This window comes from Osmerus mordax, chromosome 11 (genome assembly GCF_038355195.1).
Source record: "Osmerus mordax isolate fOsmMor3 chromosome 11, fOsmMor3.pri, whole genome shotgun sequence".
NCBI classification, from domain to species: domain Eukaryota; kingdom Metazoa; phylum Chordata; class Actinopteri; order Osmeriformes; family Osmeridae; genus Osmerus; species Osmerus mordax.
The window spans coordinates 10,021,487-10,039,275 of NC_090060.1; the positions used below are offsets into that span (position 1 = coordinate 10,021,487).

At 42.6% G+C, this 17,789-nt stretch overlaps 2 protein-coding genes across 3 annotated transcripts in view; both read right to left on the reverse strand.

Moving 5' to 3' along the window:
• ulk2 (unc-51 like autophagy activating kinase 2) overlaps window positions 1-13,941 on the reverse strand; it is a 31,428-nt gene extending 17,487 nt beyond the window's left edge. Inside the window, exons 1-5 of one of the 2 annotated variants that reach the window (XM_067246148.1) lie at window positions 13,849-13,941; window positions 11,234-11,326; window positions 10,996-11,037; window positions 2,409-2,441; window positions 890-926 (exon numbers count right to left, since the gene is read on the reverse strand). In XM_067246148.1, coding sequence (XP_067102249.1) covers window positions 890-926; window positions 2,409-2,441; window positions 10,996-11,037; window positions 11,234-11,326; window positions 13,849-13,938 — 295 coding nt within the window. In that variant the 5' untranslated portion in view covers window positions 13,939-13,941. The remainder of the gene's footprint in view (window positions 1-889; window positions 927-2,408; window positions 2,442-10,995; window positions 11,038-11,233; window positions 11,327-13,848) is intronic. The other variant, XM_067246147.1, reaches the window with a different exon arrangement.
• A 2,172-nt stretch (window positions 13,942-16,113) lies between these two features.
• tmem97 (transmembrane protein 97) lies at window positions 16,114-17,666 on the reverse strand. The gene is made up of 3 exons (XM_067246340.1): window positions 17,424-17,666; window positions 17,069-17,213; window positions 16,114-16,603 (listed from the first exon to the last, which is right to left on the reverse strand). Exons 1-3 carry the CDS (start codon window positions 17,535-17,537, stop codon window positions 16,329-16,331), a joined length of 534 nt encoding a protein of 177 aa, XP_067102441.1. The 5' UTR covers window positions 17,538-17,666; the 3' UTR covers window positions 16,114-16,328.
• Between the last annotated feature and the right edge of the window lie 123 nt (window positions 17,667-17,789).

The following is a 17,789-nucleotide window of genomic DNA, read 5'->3' on the forward strand; positions in this document are numbered from 1 at the left end:
AGAAAAACTTTAACGAGAGGAATAATATTGTTGTGTGCCATCATTACATAATGAATTTTGACTGGGAGCATCTGTGTGTGCGTTTTCAAATAGCAGCTCTGACATGTTGTAACATACCCCAAGGTAAAGGTATGCCTCTTTTTTTTCTTTTTCCTTTTTTCTTTTAAAGGTTTCTTTAACAACAACTCAATCAGAGCACACCATCAGTGCAAAGTCCACATTCTCAGTACACCAGGAACACAACACCAGATGCAATTGGACATTCAGTTCCTGGCTCAGACTGACCTTTGACCTTTTGCACGAGACCAGCTTATAGTACAGTACTACCATCCCCCAACCCACCTCCTCTTTTTCTTATCCATGGACATAAGTCATTTACAGTGACACACTTAAATAAATATTTTCTGTGTGTGTGTAAGGGCAGACAACAAGCTGAATAGGTCTGTGCCTTAGAGGAATCTTTGTTTGTCAAACCGAGATGCCATACTAAAACCTACATTTTCATGGATTAATTTTCACAAAGCAGTAAATGATACACTGTAAATGTGGACACTTTGTGGAGATGGGAAGCTTCTTGGGAGAAGAATGACCTTTAGAACAGGAGGTCTGTCAAAATGGCATCAGTAGCACAGGGATGGTTACAGACATATCCATCCAGAGGGAGAGAGAAGGGGCTCATTGTGTGAGGCTACTACTCCTACACACAACATTCTCTTCCAGCATAAACACACAACCACACACACAGGCACACAAGGAAGCACACACACCCCTTCGCTCATTTTCTCTAGTTGTTTTGTTTTGATGAATAATACTCTATGTGAGTGGGTGAGGGAGTGTGTGGGGAAGGGGGGGCGGGTGGCAGTGGCTGAGAGATTAGCTTGATGCTTACCTTGCAAATAGTCTGCCAGATCGCCACCGTTGCAATACTGTGGGGAGAGAGGGGAAAATACAAGCATAATCACTTCATCAGGAGGCTTTAGATGAATTAGAGTCAATTCTGGATTAGCAGCAACAAGCGTTTATGTGAGAACAAAGAGCAAACGAGAGAGAGACAGACGGTTTTTATAAGATGATAATGATGGATCTCCCATCCACCTTCAATCCTTGTTGATTCCTTATCATAGATATTGGTAAAAAATTGTGAGTTAAATTTTACGAGAGGGGCTCTGCTATCACAGTGACAGATCACAGTGAGTGAAGGATCTGAGAGGAGCTCATGCCATTTTCACAGGGGAATCAATTAGCAATAGCATTAGCTTCGCCCTAAACATGACGTCTGTATAGGAAGTGTCGTGACATTACAAAAAGAATGCTCTGTCTGCAGTTGGAACCTAGATTTGCAGCACAGAGTCATATGAACAGAGGGATGGTAGGGCTTTTGGCTTTGGTCCATACAGTATTAATCAACTTAGGTTTAGTTAGGGTTTTCTGAGAAGCGAACAAGTCGTCAGGTCAGTGTGCTCCTCATGTACTGGTAGCTCACCAAACCAAAAGCATCATCTTCCATAAAATACATTTGACCAAGAAGTTAACTGCATGTTTAAATACATAGTCTGTTTAATTTAAATTAGACAATAAATCTTGCCACCAGGATCTGGGTCAGTGTGGCCCGAAAAAAAGACAAGCCCTTTTACACAAGAGGCTCACTTTACACCACCTCTAACCTTCAGGTAAGACAAGCCTTTTCCTACTTAGCAAAACCTGAGGGGCCACCTTCAAGATTAGCATGCTAGCATTGATGCTATCAAAGCCCATGAGCATGGTAGGATTAAGATGGCTGGCAAGTTCAATTGTTGTAGAAGATTTCCAAAGGCGTACAAAACCCCTAACCACTAACAAGATGAGATACCGCACCCAGCCTCAGCCTCAGCTGACCGCAGAACCATCTAGCATCTGTTCAGTTTCTCTTTATCAGTGGAACTTTCCAAAGGATTACTTCTGGCACAATTACCTTATTGAACTGAGAATCTTTTAGCATAAAATCACATACTTGCACGCACACACACACATCTATCACCAGGATGCATTTGGATGTAACATATTGCACTCTAAATATAGGACAGGAAAACAAGGTTTTGTATTGCTTTTGGAGAACAGAGTTCCTTGGAACAGAGCGTGTGTATTTTTAGTGGGCTACTTGAGTGTTTGTTTTTCTTCCTACAGGCACGTTGTAGTGTTGAGCAACAGGAACAGGAACAGCAACAGAGTGAAGGAGAGAGAGAGGAAGAGAGATAGGCAAGAAAGATGCAATTCGCCACAGCACTTATATCAACTGTGTTGGGAAATTTAGGGCATAAAAACCTAACCTAAAAGGCTGTGAGACACACTGAAAATACGGGAACAGAAAACAACAGAGAGGCAGGACAAAGAAAAACAAATGTCTGCTGACAAGATGACAGAGAACATACCTCCATGACCAAGAAGACAGAGTTGGGTGTTTCCTGAAAGAGAGGAAAGAAAGACAATACATAGGTTAAGGCCATCATTTCTCTTAACACTTGCTCAATTCCCCAAGGCTTAAAAATAAAGCTTTACCGTTCTAAACAATGAAACAGAAAGGCAACATTAGATGGTTCAGCATTACAACATTCAAGAATAACACATGGCTATATGGCTGACATTGTGGACTGATGCCTATGACATCACTGATTCAATAAGTGGGCTATGATATTTGACAGGATTGTTAAATATCCGGATTGTTGAAATGTAAGCAAAGAGTACACATAAAGGCTGCCCTTCACCCGTGCATCACCACACACCTACTCACTGACATGGGGTTGACATTTTAGAAGCACTTTACTCCCCACTCCACTACAAAACCATGGCACCCTTGCTGAACCCAAAACAGTTGTGTGGATACATAGCCTGGAATCTGACAGCACTGGGAAGAGGCTAGGTGGATCCTCTTTCAGGGCCAAGCAGAGGTTGGGTGTTTGTGTGCGGGCACATTTGGGGTAATGGGGTTCAAGAGGATCTGGGCAATGTGACAACAATAAGCGTCACCGTTTCAACGTAAGGGAGCTAACACGCTGGACCTGGGACAAGTAATACAAGCACACCTCTGGGTTAAGCTCATGTTCTCCCTAGAAACAACAACATACACAACTAGCTCCTAGCCCCTCCTCGGGCCTAATAAAACCCTCCCTGTTCTACAGACAGTTTCTAAGTATTGCTTTTAGGGGTTAAGGAATATGAGGTTGACTTTAAATGATGAGATCAATCCCAAGAGGTCAACTTCATGAGTGGAGACACCCTGAAGCATGTCACCACAAAACGGGACTCTTTGAATGTTAATTCCTGCTTTCTTTATACTGTACAGTGAAATAGAACAACCACCATCGAGACTAAAAACCATTTATTACCGCTAATTTATTTCCACCTCAGCTCCTTTCTGTTACATGACCAGTCATCCTTGTCTTGGGACTGTCTGATTAGTAGATAGGCTTAAGTAACCTTTTCCTCTCTGTCCAATCCAGCTGACTTGTAGCAGATTGCAGACTAATGGGATCTGGGATTGATGCTGCTGGGTGGTTTGACTGTAGAGTGTGGGGGAATGGGCAAGCTGGGAGAAGTTTTACCATGCCACAATCAGCTGTGTGTGTGTGTGTGTGTGTGTGTGTGTGTGTATATATACATATATATGTGTGTGTGTGTGTCAGCTGAGGGAATTACATAACAAGGCGGTTTTCAGCTCATGCAATGGGGGGGATGGGGACAGGGAGGAGAGAGCACAGAAGGTGGAAGGCGGGAGCAGGCCTGGCTGGACCACAGCCTGACGAGGATGGGGGAGGGTGGAGGATACGTCAGTGGGTCTCTGACACACACACACACACCCCCCCCCGACCCAGAGCACAAGAACGTGATTGGTCTAACAAGCTGCGGTCACCAAGGGCTCACCAATGCAAACACGGAACGTTCTTCATTACAAGAATATGGGTTCTAGTGTTACCCAATACGTCACATTGCAGACTTTGTTCCAAGCTGCCATTTGAAAGTACCACTACGAGGAAAAGGAGAGAATCTTCAAAATGTTGCTGAGGAAAAGGCTGTAGTGTTACAAGATTCAAGTCTGGATTTGGCCGGATGTTGTTCCTGGCCGTGCTCATCACTCTGGCTCTGGTTCTGGCTAACTGCTTGTGATTACAAGGAACCTCAAGAGGCTTCTGGTTTTTGAAGAGCACAAGACACAGTTTGATACGTTTATGGGCATAAAGTATAGGCTAGCCATTGCTGCATGGATGCAGGAGAAAAGTAATAAACAGTGACTGGATTAGGAATTCACTGGTTTGCATTAAGGATTATGAGAGGGCTAGTAGTTTGCTAGAGCTTGATAGTTGTTGTTATGATCACAAGAAAACATTGCATGGTTTATTTTTATCTTCAATAAAGTAAAAGGCTACTCCCATATAACATGTTGGAATGAACATGGCATGACAATGTTAGTCTCATAGCCTTTGGATGTGGGGACATTGAATCCTCTCTATTCCAAAACAAAAAACATCATAAAACACTTCCGTTAACGTCATATTCACTTCTAAAGTAATGTTCAAGAAATACCGCGTTGCACAATCACAATCCACTTGCTGACCGGTCCACTTCTTAGTCACCCAGCTCTCTGAGCTGATGCCAAAGATGTGACAATAACAAAGTTTGATCAAGGGTGGAGACAAACGTACTGGAACAGAGAGGCTATAGAACAGAGAAATGCTGTTGCTGAAGAGAAAAGATTTTAAAAAACATAACCACCCTAACACACACACACTCTCCCAAATTTTTTTTAGAATGCCAAAGTTTTTCTCAGTAGTGTTGTGTTGGTTGCATCATCCATCCACACAGTGAGCAGAGTTACATAAAAACATTGGGGGGGTTAAGGGTGTTTAGTAAAGAAAAAGGTGGAGGTTTTAGGAAAAGCCCTCTCCATTTGTGACGCTAGTTGAGGGTAATCCTGATAGTTCAGAGTGAGAAGCCATCTGAGGAACCACAAGCCTCTCGATACACACAAACACACTCAAAGATGGACGGAAGCTGCAGTGGTTTGTGTGACTCAGGATCTGAATGGTGATATGACATCATAGTGGTTAATGTGGGTGGATGAGCAAGCGGTGCTTTGTTAAGGTGTTTGCTCATTCAGGAGATACACAGGGAATTATTGGGTGAATATACAAGTGGCAAAGCACTGGACAGGCTGTCACACACACACACTCTGGCTGTCACACAAACACGCTCTGAGGTAATCCCCTCACAAAGACATGGGATTTCCCAATGGAGGAACTGTCTGTCCTGATGAGCTGCCCCTCAGGGTGAGGTCAAAGGGCGCATGGCCAGAGTGCCGATTAGAAATTAGACCAACTAACGAGGAACACCTGGCCCCAGTCCCGACCCCAGACTTAAGCCAATGACTACAAAGTGGAGGCATAATCTCCATGAAAAGCCAATGTTGTACAGTAAACAACGACAGCCTACTTTTAGTTCCTTGGCTTTGGTTTCATACAAAAAAGCTACAATGAAACAAGGTGTCTTCAGGGCTTGGATGTACACTGGTCTAAGAATACGCAGTGAAGGTCGAATAGTAAGCTGTTGGTTTTATATTCACTCTTATTCAGTTGAGGCGTTAGTGCGTGTGTATACAAACATCAAAGGAAACACAAGACACATCATTCCCAGTTCCCCTGTTCAGGGGTAAACATAGAACAAACATAAGTAGCCCCTTTCTGCTCCCTTGTTCCTATGTGTTTGTCTTCGTGTCTAGGAGTGTAACAGTTACATGCAGGGGATTCCTCTTGATTTAATGGGGTGCGAAAAAAAGTCTGACTGAAAACAGCCATAAAGTCATCCAGTTAGTTTTCTAAGAAAACTTTGATTTGTTCCAGAACAAGTACTCCAATATTTTTCTTCTCTTTTCATGAGGTCAGTCAATCCCAACTGACTGACTGTATGTCTCATGCACACACACACACGAGAGGCCCCTCTCTGGATTAGGACATAGTGTTCCACTTCAGGAAGTTCAGGTTTTGTTTTGGACGCTTTCGCTGCGTAACAGCCTCCTGACCATGTGACTTTCCAACTTCATAAACAAACCCACCTCCAAGCTCCCTCCCTCCTGTTGTTGCCTTCTGGCTCGTATCGGTCACATTTTTCCCCTCTCCTGCTTTGCGTATATTAAATCTTAGTGCCTGTGGGTGTGTGTTTATGTTTGTCTTAAGTCCTTCACATACGCATAAAAAAAACGAACTCTTCTTCACAATTCCCAGCCTTTCCCCTGCTCTGCTACGCAACTAAAACAGCGAGAGAGCTGCTGAGCTGGGCTCTGCTGTACGGCCTGGAGAGAGACAGAGACTTTCCAAACCCTGTTATTAGAACTCTGTCTCGCACAGCTGCTTCCTGCTAAACCATAAAGACAGATCAGGTCTGTGAAGAAAGATCAGGACCATGAAGAACTGCAGGGCGTTACGTAGCCTAGCTCAGCGTTTAGCGCCGGCCTGTTATTAAAGAAGTAATGAGCAGAGCACCGTAGGCTGTATAGAAGCCCTCTCATCCTTGCATTGCTGCCAATGCTCCCACACTCAGACTTAACAATGCTTCTACACCTTAGCCCCCCAACAACTACACAATGACATGTAAGGGCCCAGTGAAACAAAAGGTAAGCCAACCTACAGTAACTTGGAATAGGCCGGCTGAATTACATTTAAATTAGTTATTTAGCAGACACTCTTATCCAGAGCGACTTACAGTAAGTACAGGGACATTCCCCAATGTGAATAAGTAGGGTATATTGCCCCGTGAAAAACAGAGTTGTTGATGTCACAATGCAAATCAAAGCAAGAGAAGACTTGGATTTGGAACAGTCAAAACATATGGTTATTCAAGCAGTCAGGTCACTATGTTTCCAAAGAACAGGATTGAGAGGTGGGCAGCGAAATGTTGAAAGTAGGCTTTACACCTCCATGGCAAAGCTCCATTCAAAACCATTGAGCTTCTCTTGGTCCATTCTTGTTTGTCAAGAGGGAGTTTGTTAGGGATACAACATTATGCATAGATGTGATAACTGCTCTCTCACCTCTTTTGTGAGCCTAAATCACCCAGACAAAAGACCATGAGTCAAACCACTCAGTGCCTGCACAGTGCCTTTAATCACACCATGTGTTACTGTGAGCAGCCATGCTGTGGCTTTGACAGCCACTGTACAGTGGTATTAACTCACAGTAGTGTGAGGCAAGAGACAAGCCCAAAAATAGCAATAGTGTGGGCTGTGATTGTGTGTGTGTCAGATGTGAATCATGGGTAATAAATTGCTTACCCCCGTATATCGTGTATCTGTGTGTGTTAAAACAGAGTGTGAGTGATTTAAGAGTGACCTAGATATAGCTTCTGACCATGTGATGTTGGCGTGTGTGTGGGTGCTAGTTGTGAATGATTGAACCCATATGGTGTGTAATGAGTGTGTGCACCCCTACCTGCAAGTTTACCCCATATGGAGATCTGAGTGTTCTCTCTCGCTCTCTCTTGGAAAGGGCAATCCGGTCCGCGTTAACGAGAGGCCTCACACTCTGACAAAGGACACTCTTCCACCAACCTCTAATGGCCATCGAGTACAAGTGACATAGCCTTAATGGGCCTCTGATGACGTTAGCATCAATAACTGCCGCCTTCAATTGCACGACAACAAGATAATTGTCAGTGTTTATATAGGCAGGTAAAAACGGTTTCTATAGAAAAATCCACCACAGATACAGTGGTTTTCCATCATATAAAATGAATTAGTTATAGCTATACACTTTGCCAATGGAAGTTTGAGATTAGTATCATGGTAAATGATGATTTTATAACAATAAGGCATGTGAGATTTATGATGACAAAGTGTGACAAAGGATAAACATGAGCTTTCTTATCCTAGACTCATCCTGGGGAGGAGTGCTAGTGGGGAGAAGTGGGGCAAGGTGGTAAAAGTCAAAGGTCAAATTTCAGCAGTTGAGCTGACAAAACCAACAAGGGTCTGGAACCTAACGTAGACCCAATAACCCTACACAGGATGGAGGACAAAGGTCCCTGCCCGCCAGCTGTCCTCCTCCTGGCCCCGATGCGTGCCATGGTAGGGACAGCAGCCACTGTGTTAGTCGTAGAAACCTAGTTTTTATGCTTTATCTTAGTTCTTTCAATTTATTAATCTAACACAGATTGCTGGGTCTTTGGCTTAATGCCTTTTATAAGTAATCAGCAAAAGAAATCCCAGGTACAGTCCTTAATACTTGGAACAGACACCTAGGGACATTGGGTGGAAAGGGCAGAAAGCACAGTATGCTTTGAGGCTATTGCAAAAGTGAGTTCAATGGTGGCGAGACAGGAGGCAGAGACCAAAGTCTTCCCAAACTGTCTGGGTCACTGAGAATTCATCGATTTTCCCAACGGCAACCTTGTAATGTAGCTTTCAATACAGCCAATGTTTGTTTGTCCTTCCCTAGGGAGAAGAGTGCAGAGCGTCTGTTAAACACTGCCAGGACACTTCTGGAACCCTCAGCCTTGCGGAATACACAAGGAGGGTTGTGTTTATGGGCGCTCTGGGCAACCTGTGAACCAAGTGAAACCAGCCAGAACAGGTGATAGGACAGGGCAGACACCTGAGAGAAATTATCAAAAAGGGAGACAGAGGGGGGAAAAGGAGGGGGGAAATAAATAATTACAGCATGGGACATGGATACAGAGATAGAGAAATGGAGAGACAGAGAGAGGCAGGATGCCAACAGCCGCCCACTCTTTTCGCCATTAACCAACAGATCACAACACACCACGCACTGTCACTGAGAGGGGAATGAACAACACAACCAAGTTTGTTTCTATGAACAGAGAAGAAAGAGAGGACGAGGGAGAGGATGGAAGGACCGAGTGGGAAACGTACAGCGAGGAAGAAGACTGCCCATCAAAAAAAAGGGCAAGTCAGCATTTAACTGACAAAGAATTGGCTCAAAGAGGAGAGGAACAGACTGAATGAAACCCTTGAAAGATAGAGAGAAAGAGTGAGAAAGAGAGAGAGAGAGCTCCCATCATGGGAAATACACACTGCAACACTAGGTCTCAGCCAGAGTCCCCCTCCACGTTGGGTCCTTTCGCAGTCCCTAAGCCTCCTACTACCTCGATGCCAAACGCGACAGCTGCAACGAGGCGAGATGGCCCAGTACAAAGAGGCCCAGGGGGAGCACACTGCTCTGGGAAGAGTGAGAGGCAGCCTCGCAGATACGCAAAAAAACATACAAAGATCACATGTCTTATTCAGCTGGGCTGGTGCAGCAAGAAAGAAAAAAGAGAAGAAAAAAAAAAACTGTACAAGGATTTCTGTCCCATTTACGTCAGGATAGGTAAAAAGGATTTGCCACAGGTCTATTAATTATTTTAGCAAGGCTATGGTTGGTGCTATTTTTTTAAATGAGGCGCCAAAGAAAAAAGGCACAGTGGAGCAAAGTCGGATGTGACTGGTTCCAGCGCAAATGCATGAACTAGTGTTATGTGAGGAGGTTTTGTTACGACAAATACCGCGGTATGGAACATTTAGGAGGTATATTATTAATTCAGCACTACATCTTCATGACTCAAGGACGCCATCTGCTCTCAAAATGGTGATTACATCAGTTGAGTAAACGGAGGGATGAGTAGATGGATGGATGGATGAAGGGCTGTACGGACAAAGAGAGGTTGGAGGGCGTGATGGACCAAGCAGCAGTGTTGCAGTGGGAGGTTTACGTAAATACAGGAAGTCCACTGTGTAGGTGGTGCTTGATCATCAGTTCAAGGGCTCTCTTCCTCTCCCTCTCCTCTCTCCACCTCGCTTATCTCTTCCTGTAGGGTGGGAACCCTAGTGTGTGGCTTTTAATAGGCAGGGAGCCGCCCATGGTGCTACCAAAGGAAGAAGCACATGCCCTCACACACGGTGGACAGGGCCCTGCCTGAGGTCAGCTATTCACAGCCTGGTTGCTTCCTGGACCCCGATGAGTGGAGATAACATCATACTTGGGTGTTTGTGAGGGAGTGACACAAGTGATGTTCACTAAGAGCCACTGACACCAGGCAAGAACACCCTACAATGTCCTTTCATCTCACAACACACAAGCCAATGACGCCACAAAAGGATATTAAGATGCACTTTCAAAATAGCTGAGCGGGGGCCATTTTGTTCATCCACCTTGAAGCACTGCAATAATTATGATGAAGGATCATGGACTGAACCATGCGGGTTGGTTGGTGTCTATCACGGGCCATTTATGTGGTGTCATGTGGGTAGTCTAGTCTTATGTAATGTACTGGGAAGTCCACAAGCTCCACCAGGGCTCCAAGTTAATGGTTTACACAGTGTCCACAGCTCACACACACATCTGGAGCTCGCTATGGGTACATGAGAGGGATTTCTTCCACAAACAAGTACTATGAGTTTCTTGCAAAGAGCTATGGTGGGTCTGGCAAACACATCCACGTTAAGCCGTCAGGTTACACTCTGTATGTAGCAATGTCTCGTCTACAGAACTATATGCTAGGCGGTCCTACCAACTGATTAGCGTACAAGCAGACTAACACAGATATTCAGACTGTGAATATAGATTTTCCTACCATATCATTCATGAAGGGCTTCATTCACAAAGGCCAAAACACATTTTCTAGATGTGCTGATCCACATCCAGTCTGTGTACTAAGGACTCAAAGTAGGTGGAATCTCGCATAACATTTAGATTTGTGCGTAGTGTTAAGCTTGGAAGGCATCAACACAATCAATGATCCTTTTGACCTGCTTTAAGTATTTATGGATGCAGTTTCCAGATACACCAGTTTTTCCTTACTGGAGAAGCTCCATATATTCCAGTTCAAGTCCAAAACAAAGCTGTAACCCTCCTGCCTGTCTGGCACTAAGCTAAGCACACATTGTCCAAGAACAGATTGTTGTGGAAACAGTCAAGTCAACCTGTCAACACACTCAATCTACCTTGTTACAATGGAAAGCAGATAAGAACTCACCTGGACATCATAAAGCGCCACAATATTTTCATGTTGAAGTTCCTGAGGAAAATAGGGAGGAAAACAAAAGTCTAAGTGATGCCATTAACAACATTGACATGATGACTTTTATCGACTTTAGTCAAGGCCCTTGACGTCAATCACGTTGATGAATGCAAGGTCGATGTCAAATCAGTCTTTAACTACGTTTCCTAGATAAGTATAAAGCAATTAGGCCTAAGCAATATGGGCAACTCACCTTCAAGATTTTTATTTCCTTGCCAAGCAGGATTTGGGACTTCGAGAGGTTCTTCTTATTAATGCTCTTGATGGCAACCTCCCAATCAGTCTTCTGTATAGGAGTGAGTGGGGAGGGAGACAAAAATATTGACCATTTGTTAAACAAGCCCTGTGTGTTTGTGTGTGTATGTGTGAGAGAGTGTGTTACCATAAAGCTCAGACAAAATAGCAGGCAATAACAACATCACCAAGAGATGGATCAGGAGGTAAAGAGGAAATCTTAGACGTTTGAACAACGTACACCCAAGCTATGACATGACGCTGAATGACAAAACACTCAAATGACATCTACAATTCTACTTGTCACAAGTTCTGCCCTAATGAAGAAATGGAATTTCCTATGGGGGGGGGGGGGGGGGGAGATGCATGAAATACATCAGTCATGCAGCTCCAGCTAGGGCTATACGCCTACATATATCGGTGCTAAATTAATACTTTGCCATTGAGCCGAACACCTCCTTGTGTAGCGTAACGACAACTAAAATCACCCTAAAGATACTGTGTGTATAGCCCCCACTCATCCATAGAGCACTCAGGAAAGTGGCAGAGGGAAATTGTATGTCTACAAAAAAATGTAGGCTTTTCAAATGAATCTAGGTTAATAGGAGATGTTCTGTGGATGCACTCCAAATTCACAGCGCCACTGGCCTCGCTGACCTAGCACAGAAGGCTGCACGCGAGCTGTAGGGGAATGTGTGTGAGTGTGTGGGTCGATCAGTATCCATCCCCAATCCAGTGACAGCATGCTCACCCAAGCATGGACAGAGGCAGTGCAGCAAACGAAATGCCTCATACGAAAGAGCAACTCCGTTGGCCTATCAAGTGATTGCGATGAGCAGATAAGGGGCGGGGTATTGATTGCAACCAACCAAATCAAGCTAATGACCAGGTGGCATGCCAGTGACACATAATGACACAGAGAATGCAGAGTAAGCACTTTTACCAGACAATCATCTAATGATGATTCATGGATCACTTGATGATATGATTATGGAATAGCGTCACCAACTTTAGCATGAAGATGCTAAAAGAAGTGTTTGTCAAAAAACACAGATTTGTATAGTATTGCTTTTTTACTATAGTAAAACCAAAGATAGGTTGTTTTCTTGTTGTATTCTTCAACAGTCATTTCAATTCCACAAGTCTAGACTGTTCTATTAGTAGCACACATCGTATTGTTATCTTATGTGGGAGCTGCACAGAGTAGTCAATGACATTCACTAACCCTACCCACGAACAGAGCATAAAGAGTCTAGCATGGGCCTAGCATGTTCACGGGCCTATAATAAGCTGAGGATGTATGTGGCCATTTTAATGAGCTCAGAGGTAGTCTCTGACACAGCAGGCCTAAGAGAGTCACCTGCTTAAAGGATGAGGCCATCCATCACTTCCATTGCCGTCGTCTTTGCATCTTAGGTGGAAAGACTCCTATAAATAAGTGGCATGCAGATGCAGGGACATATGCTAAATACGGACGTCACATGCCAAGTCCTTCTAAACCAACTCATGCACCTCCCTACCGGTGGATGGACACACCAACGCACTGCACAGTTAGAAAATGTACAGTTACCTTACATATTTTCTCTATATAACTGTAGTAATTTCAAAAGACTATACAGAAACAAAATTACATTGAAAGACTACAGAACAAAATAAGCATGTAGGTCAGTATAGGCTCAAATAAATCTCTACAAACGGACAAATAGACATGAGATGCATAATTCAAATTCATATCTAACATGGTGTAGCCTATTTGTCAATATGTAGAAATGTATTTTGTCACCATGTTACAATAACCTATCCTAAAATCCCTCAAAAAGGACAACAGCTCCACTGTTGCTGCTCCTAAATGATGGATTTCATTGATGGATTGAGTGTGCTACATTTATTGTGGCTATAGGGAGCTATGATGACCTCATCTCCTGCATCACATTGAATGTGGAGCAGTCTCATATGTAACACTCTCCCCTACTGTGTCCTTTAGCTGAGCCTTTAGAGAATGCCCACTTCTCCTTCATGTTAATTTCCCTGTGCATGAATTAACATATTAAGACATCACAGTCATGCCAGTCGATTTGGTTATTTATCTCTCTAATATAGGGGGGTCAAACAATGTGAGATTACCCTATATTATAAATAGCCCCACGAATGTCAAGTACATCGATTATAAGGGGTGAATATTGTATAAAGTCTAAAATGGGCATATGATGGCTCTCCTTCCTTAAAAGGTTGAGGGGAAAAACATCCAGACTTGATCCTCTCCACCCTCGTCAGCGAGTTATTTACTGCCGATTGAGTCATCGGTTTCATGAATGGATGGCTCGCGTTTCTATGCGCCCATTGCACACCTCATCATCGGAGGCTGACGGAACAAAACAGCATGCATTGAAACGCAATCTCTTAGATATCGAGGTAGCATAGAGGTTAGCATTTTTGGTTAACTGATGATTATGACACATTTTTGAATTCAAGTTCACAAACATTGTTGTTGTTTTTTCCTTTTCTTAAGCTTGTAGGGTAAGGGAAGGGGCAACATAGGCAAGATACCTTTAAATAGTAGGTACTGCTATTTACCTTTCTGTGCCTTCCTTTGAAAACCACAGCAAAAGCTCCATGTCCCACCAGGTCCTTCCTGCTGTACTCGAAGTCTCCCACAGACTCCATTGTCAAAGGAGGTACACTTTTCTTTCAAGAAGGATCCTTTTTAGCGATGCGCGTAGGCAAATGATGCTCTTACAAATCCTGGTGCAAGCATCCACCTCTAAACGTTGCCTGTTTTGCTGTCAAACAGCAATACCAGTTATTGTGATGTTCACACAAGACAGGTCAGTTCCATAGTGACTGGCAGTCATCCTTGCATGCCATTTCACCTGCTCTGATATGACTTACTGGTTGAGTAATAAATACAAGCCAGGATATGATGCAACTGATCACGTTCAAGGAGGCAGGAAGCCTCAAATTATTCGGTGGGTTACCAGCGCAGTTGCCAAGGTTTGGAGGTGCTTCACGCTGTAGCATTCACAATCCGAGATAGCGGTCTTTGAAGAAAGTCACAATCCGAAGATACACAATGACAATTCACCGTTGTCAGCTGTCAGTGTCATTCTAACTGTTACCTAGTTTACTTGCACCGCAAAGATAGAAACCTTCAATTTAGTAGCCATCAATGGTTCAGCTCAAAGCGTTCTTGCTTGACAGTCTACATGATGCCAATAATTTTGATAATTAGCTTGCAACCACCAGACACATACAGACACCTAGCTATCTAGTCTGAGAGGGACATGCTGCATCTTTGACAGGCGTCATATTGTCCTTTGTTGCTTTCAAACATGCTAGCGAGCTAGCTACCACTAATGTCTGCAGACAGACTGCTATCTGGGTAGCAAGAAAGCACTATATTACATATCTAAAATTATTAACTAACACGTCAGTTACGAAGAGCATACTACTGTACACTTTTTTTTTTCTCTAAACACATACGCAGAGCTTCCGATGTTAATAGAATTCTAAGTCACAATAACAATTATTTCACGTCCTCCGTGTCAAGCAAGAGGTTCTTTCTGTTATCGTTCTCTTCTTCGAGAACAATGACGTTTGAACGATAATCAACTATGTAATCCGTATGGCATCTTTAAAAAGTCGTCCTTGCATGACCATCTTCGTTAGATAGACAATTAAAGGGAATTGTCCGTAGAAGTGTCTCTAATTCACATTCAGACGTATCTCGCTTTACTTTTTAAATTGTCTATTTACTATCTAGCTAACTATATTGTCCAGATCGCTTTAAATTACATGATAGCAAACTCGATTAGTCACAACGTTCTCGTCTCAATCTGTGTAGCTATCTTGAATGTCCTATGTAGTGCCGTGCTGAGAATTTATATCAAATCCATCCGCGTAGTCTTGATTACCTTCCGCCAGTAAGGTTAGGTCCTTGGTTATTCGGCTCTCGTTCTCAACATAGCCATTGTGTGCACAGTACCTGTTCACACATTTCAAATTATAAACCCCTTTAAACTGCAATTTTAGGTGATATATTTACAACCAAATTGTGTAGGCCTACTCTGAATAAATGAACAATAAAATATAGCCTACGTTATTGACATAATTAGACATAGGCTAACACATTTATTTCATGCTACTCCTATAATAAGTGGATTGAACTGCCATACATTGCAATATAAGAATTTTTTTACGTGTTAAAGTTGAAATTATTTGCAGGCACTTTGTCTTGGGACACCTGCATGCAAAGTAGTGGTGGCCTGTTTTACGGGTTGTTTGAGGAATTCGTTCTGATTTAGCCCCATCTAGCGTCTGTCCAACCGTCACTTTGTTCTACTGTACTCCTGATATTAGTACATTTTATAAATCCATCATTCTAATATGGGAAACACGAGTTAAATATATATTTGAAGTTATTTCGATGTTGTCGTTTTCCGTGCGTTCTACTCTCATGCCCACAAATCGACACAGTATATAACCAGCCTAAAGTCTCAAAGACAAGGATAACTCCCCCAAAAACTATCAGAGAGAAAAATTGAAGGAGCAATTCAGTGAAGGTTTTCTCTTACAGACAGTTGCTGATGTAGAGATGTGCAGACCATATAGGCGGGAGACAATTATGCAATACATAGGCTATAGCCTACCTGTACAAAGTAAGATACAAACGATAATACAATAACTATGTAGTATTTATGACTGTACTTTCATTGTGAAAATACATTAGTTTCAGTTTCTTTTAGGCAAAGGTTGTACAAAATCAGCGAGATAACACACAAATTGTAAATGAGAAAGGGCATTTGAAAACATCAGTAGGTGCTCAGGTTGATTCAATAGAAATATTTTTATTTATACATCACTGGATTTTAGTTACAGTATTTTATAATTATATAGAAAAGTGAGTGTAGTAAACAGTAAGTTCAATGTTATATAGAATCATCAGTGCTTCAGTAAAATCACTTTTTATACTTTAACCATTTATAACCATCCTTTGAGGTAAGATTGACTGGATACTGCTAAGGTCCACACTGAGAAGACAGTCCTTTCAGAATATCTCATTTGATCTTCTTGGTTTTAGGGGTGCTCTTTCCTTTCTGTCCATTTGAATTGTAGGTGGAGCTGAAGAGCATTGTCAACAGTATCATTAGAGGAACCAGGAGGTAAGGGGCATAGATAGACACGAGGGTGAAGCGTTCCTGCATGGTCTGGGGTCCAGGGTTAGGTTTGGTGGGGAAAGGAAAGAAAAGAATATGTGCTAGGATGGGGACCAGGGTGGTAGCCACATGAGTGGAGTACACAATGGCTGGTGTCCTGATCCACTTGCAGCCTCCTGAAAAAATATTGATGCATTAACATCTATGGTATTGATCAACAGAAATACAAATGCCAATCGTCTTTATACCTCTGCAACTATACTGAAAATGCAATTGAACACCACAACCCTAACTGAACCGATGCAGTGTTTTGTGATTATGTGGTATGAAGAACAGTAGACCAACAATCTAGATGTAATAGCTGTGTACTGAAATAACCCTTGTTTTTTATTATAGGCCTAATAAAACTGGTCATTCTCAAATAAAATGGTACTTGTACCTATAAAACACAATTGGGTAAATAGTGTACACATAATGCACATGAGACTAACATCCACTAGAGGGAAGAATAGGGCTTTCCTACAAAACATGTTCAAAAGCAAGGGTCTAGTTACAACACAATTTCTTTCCATGTTTCAAGATTTCTTTCTTCTTTCTCTATATGATAAACAATGGGTTTTGTATTGAAGTCATGAACCGACCTTTCAGGAAAGCATAGGCAGCAACGGGAAAGAAAGGTGTTTGCACCAACGCCTCGCAGAAGATGAAAGATTTAAACCAGACGGGGGGATCCAACATCATGGGGTCTTTAAAATCATTTGCATACCATGTCAGCAGGTCTTTCAACTGTAAAAGAAAAATATATAATAATACATTCTAAACTTAAAACAATATGATCCAGTGAGATAACTGTTGTGTGTTTGTTTCTTTTTTATATATATATGTAGCTTATTCAATGTTCCAGACAGGAGACACAGTTTGAGGCCAGCTGTAGACCCACGTTGCACTACAACTAGCCTAATCACATCGCGAATACAAGAGACGTCAAACACCTACCGCTTGAGGATACACATTGGTCGGCAGCAATGCTTGGAAATCTATGAAGATTGTGATAGGAATGTGAGAAGCGAAATAAAAGAAAAATATAATCTCTAATATGCGAATACCCATATTGTCCTTCGTGATTTACAAACTTGTATTTAGAATGGAAAAGGAAAATCTGACAGGAATGAAATACGAAGCAACGCTATTGGCTGTGTCGGTGTACCACATGTCATATGGTGTGATTGTATTGGTCCTATTCTCGGTTGATCCAGGAAAAGGGCGGTAGGCCTTGTACGCAGAAGGGGTTCCGTCTTGTCAAATATACTTGGAATTTGAACTTGACAGATCTGCAGATACAATTACTAAAGTAGACTCATT

Coding starts and splice junctions, on each gene's coding strand:
- tmem97 (XM_067246340.1), bottom strand. CDS start 17,537: ATGGGTATTCGCATATTAGAGATTATATTTTTCTTTTATTTCGCTTCT. Junction 17,214..17,423: donor CCAATGTGTATCCTCAAGCG/GTAGGTGTTTGA, acceptor TTTCTTTTACAG/TTGAAAGACCTGCTGACATG. Junction 16,604..17,068: donor TGCCTATGCTTTCCTGAAAG/GTCGGTTCATGA, acceptor ATATTTTTTCAG/GAGGCTGCAAGTGGATCAGG.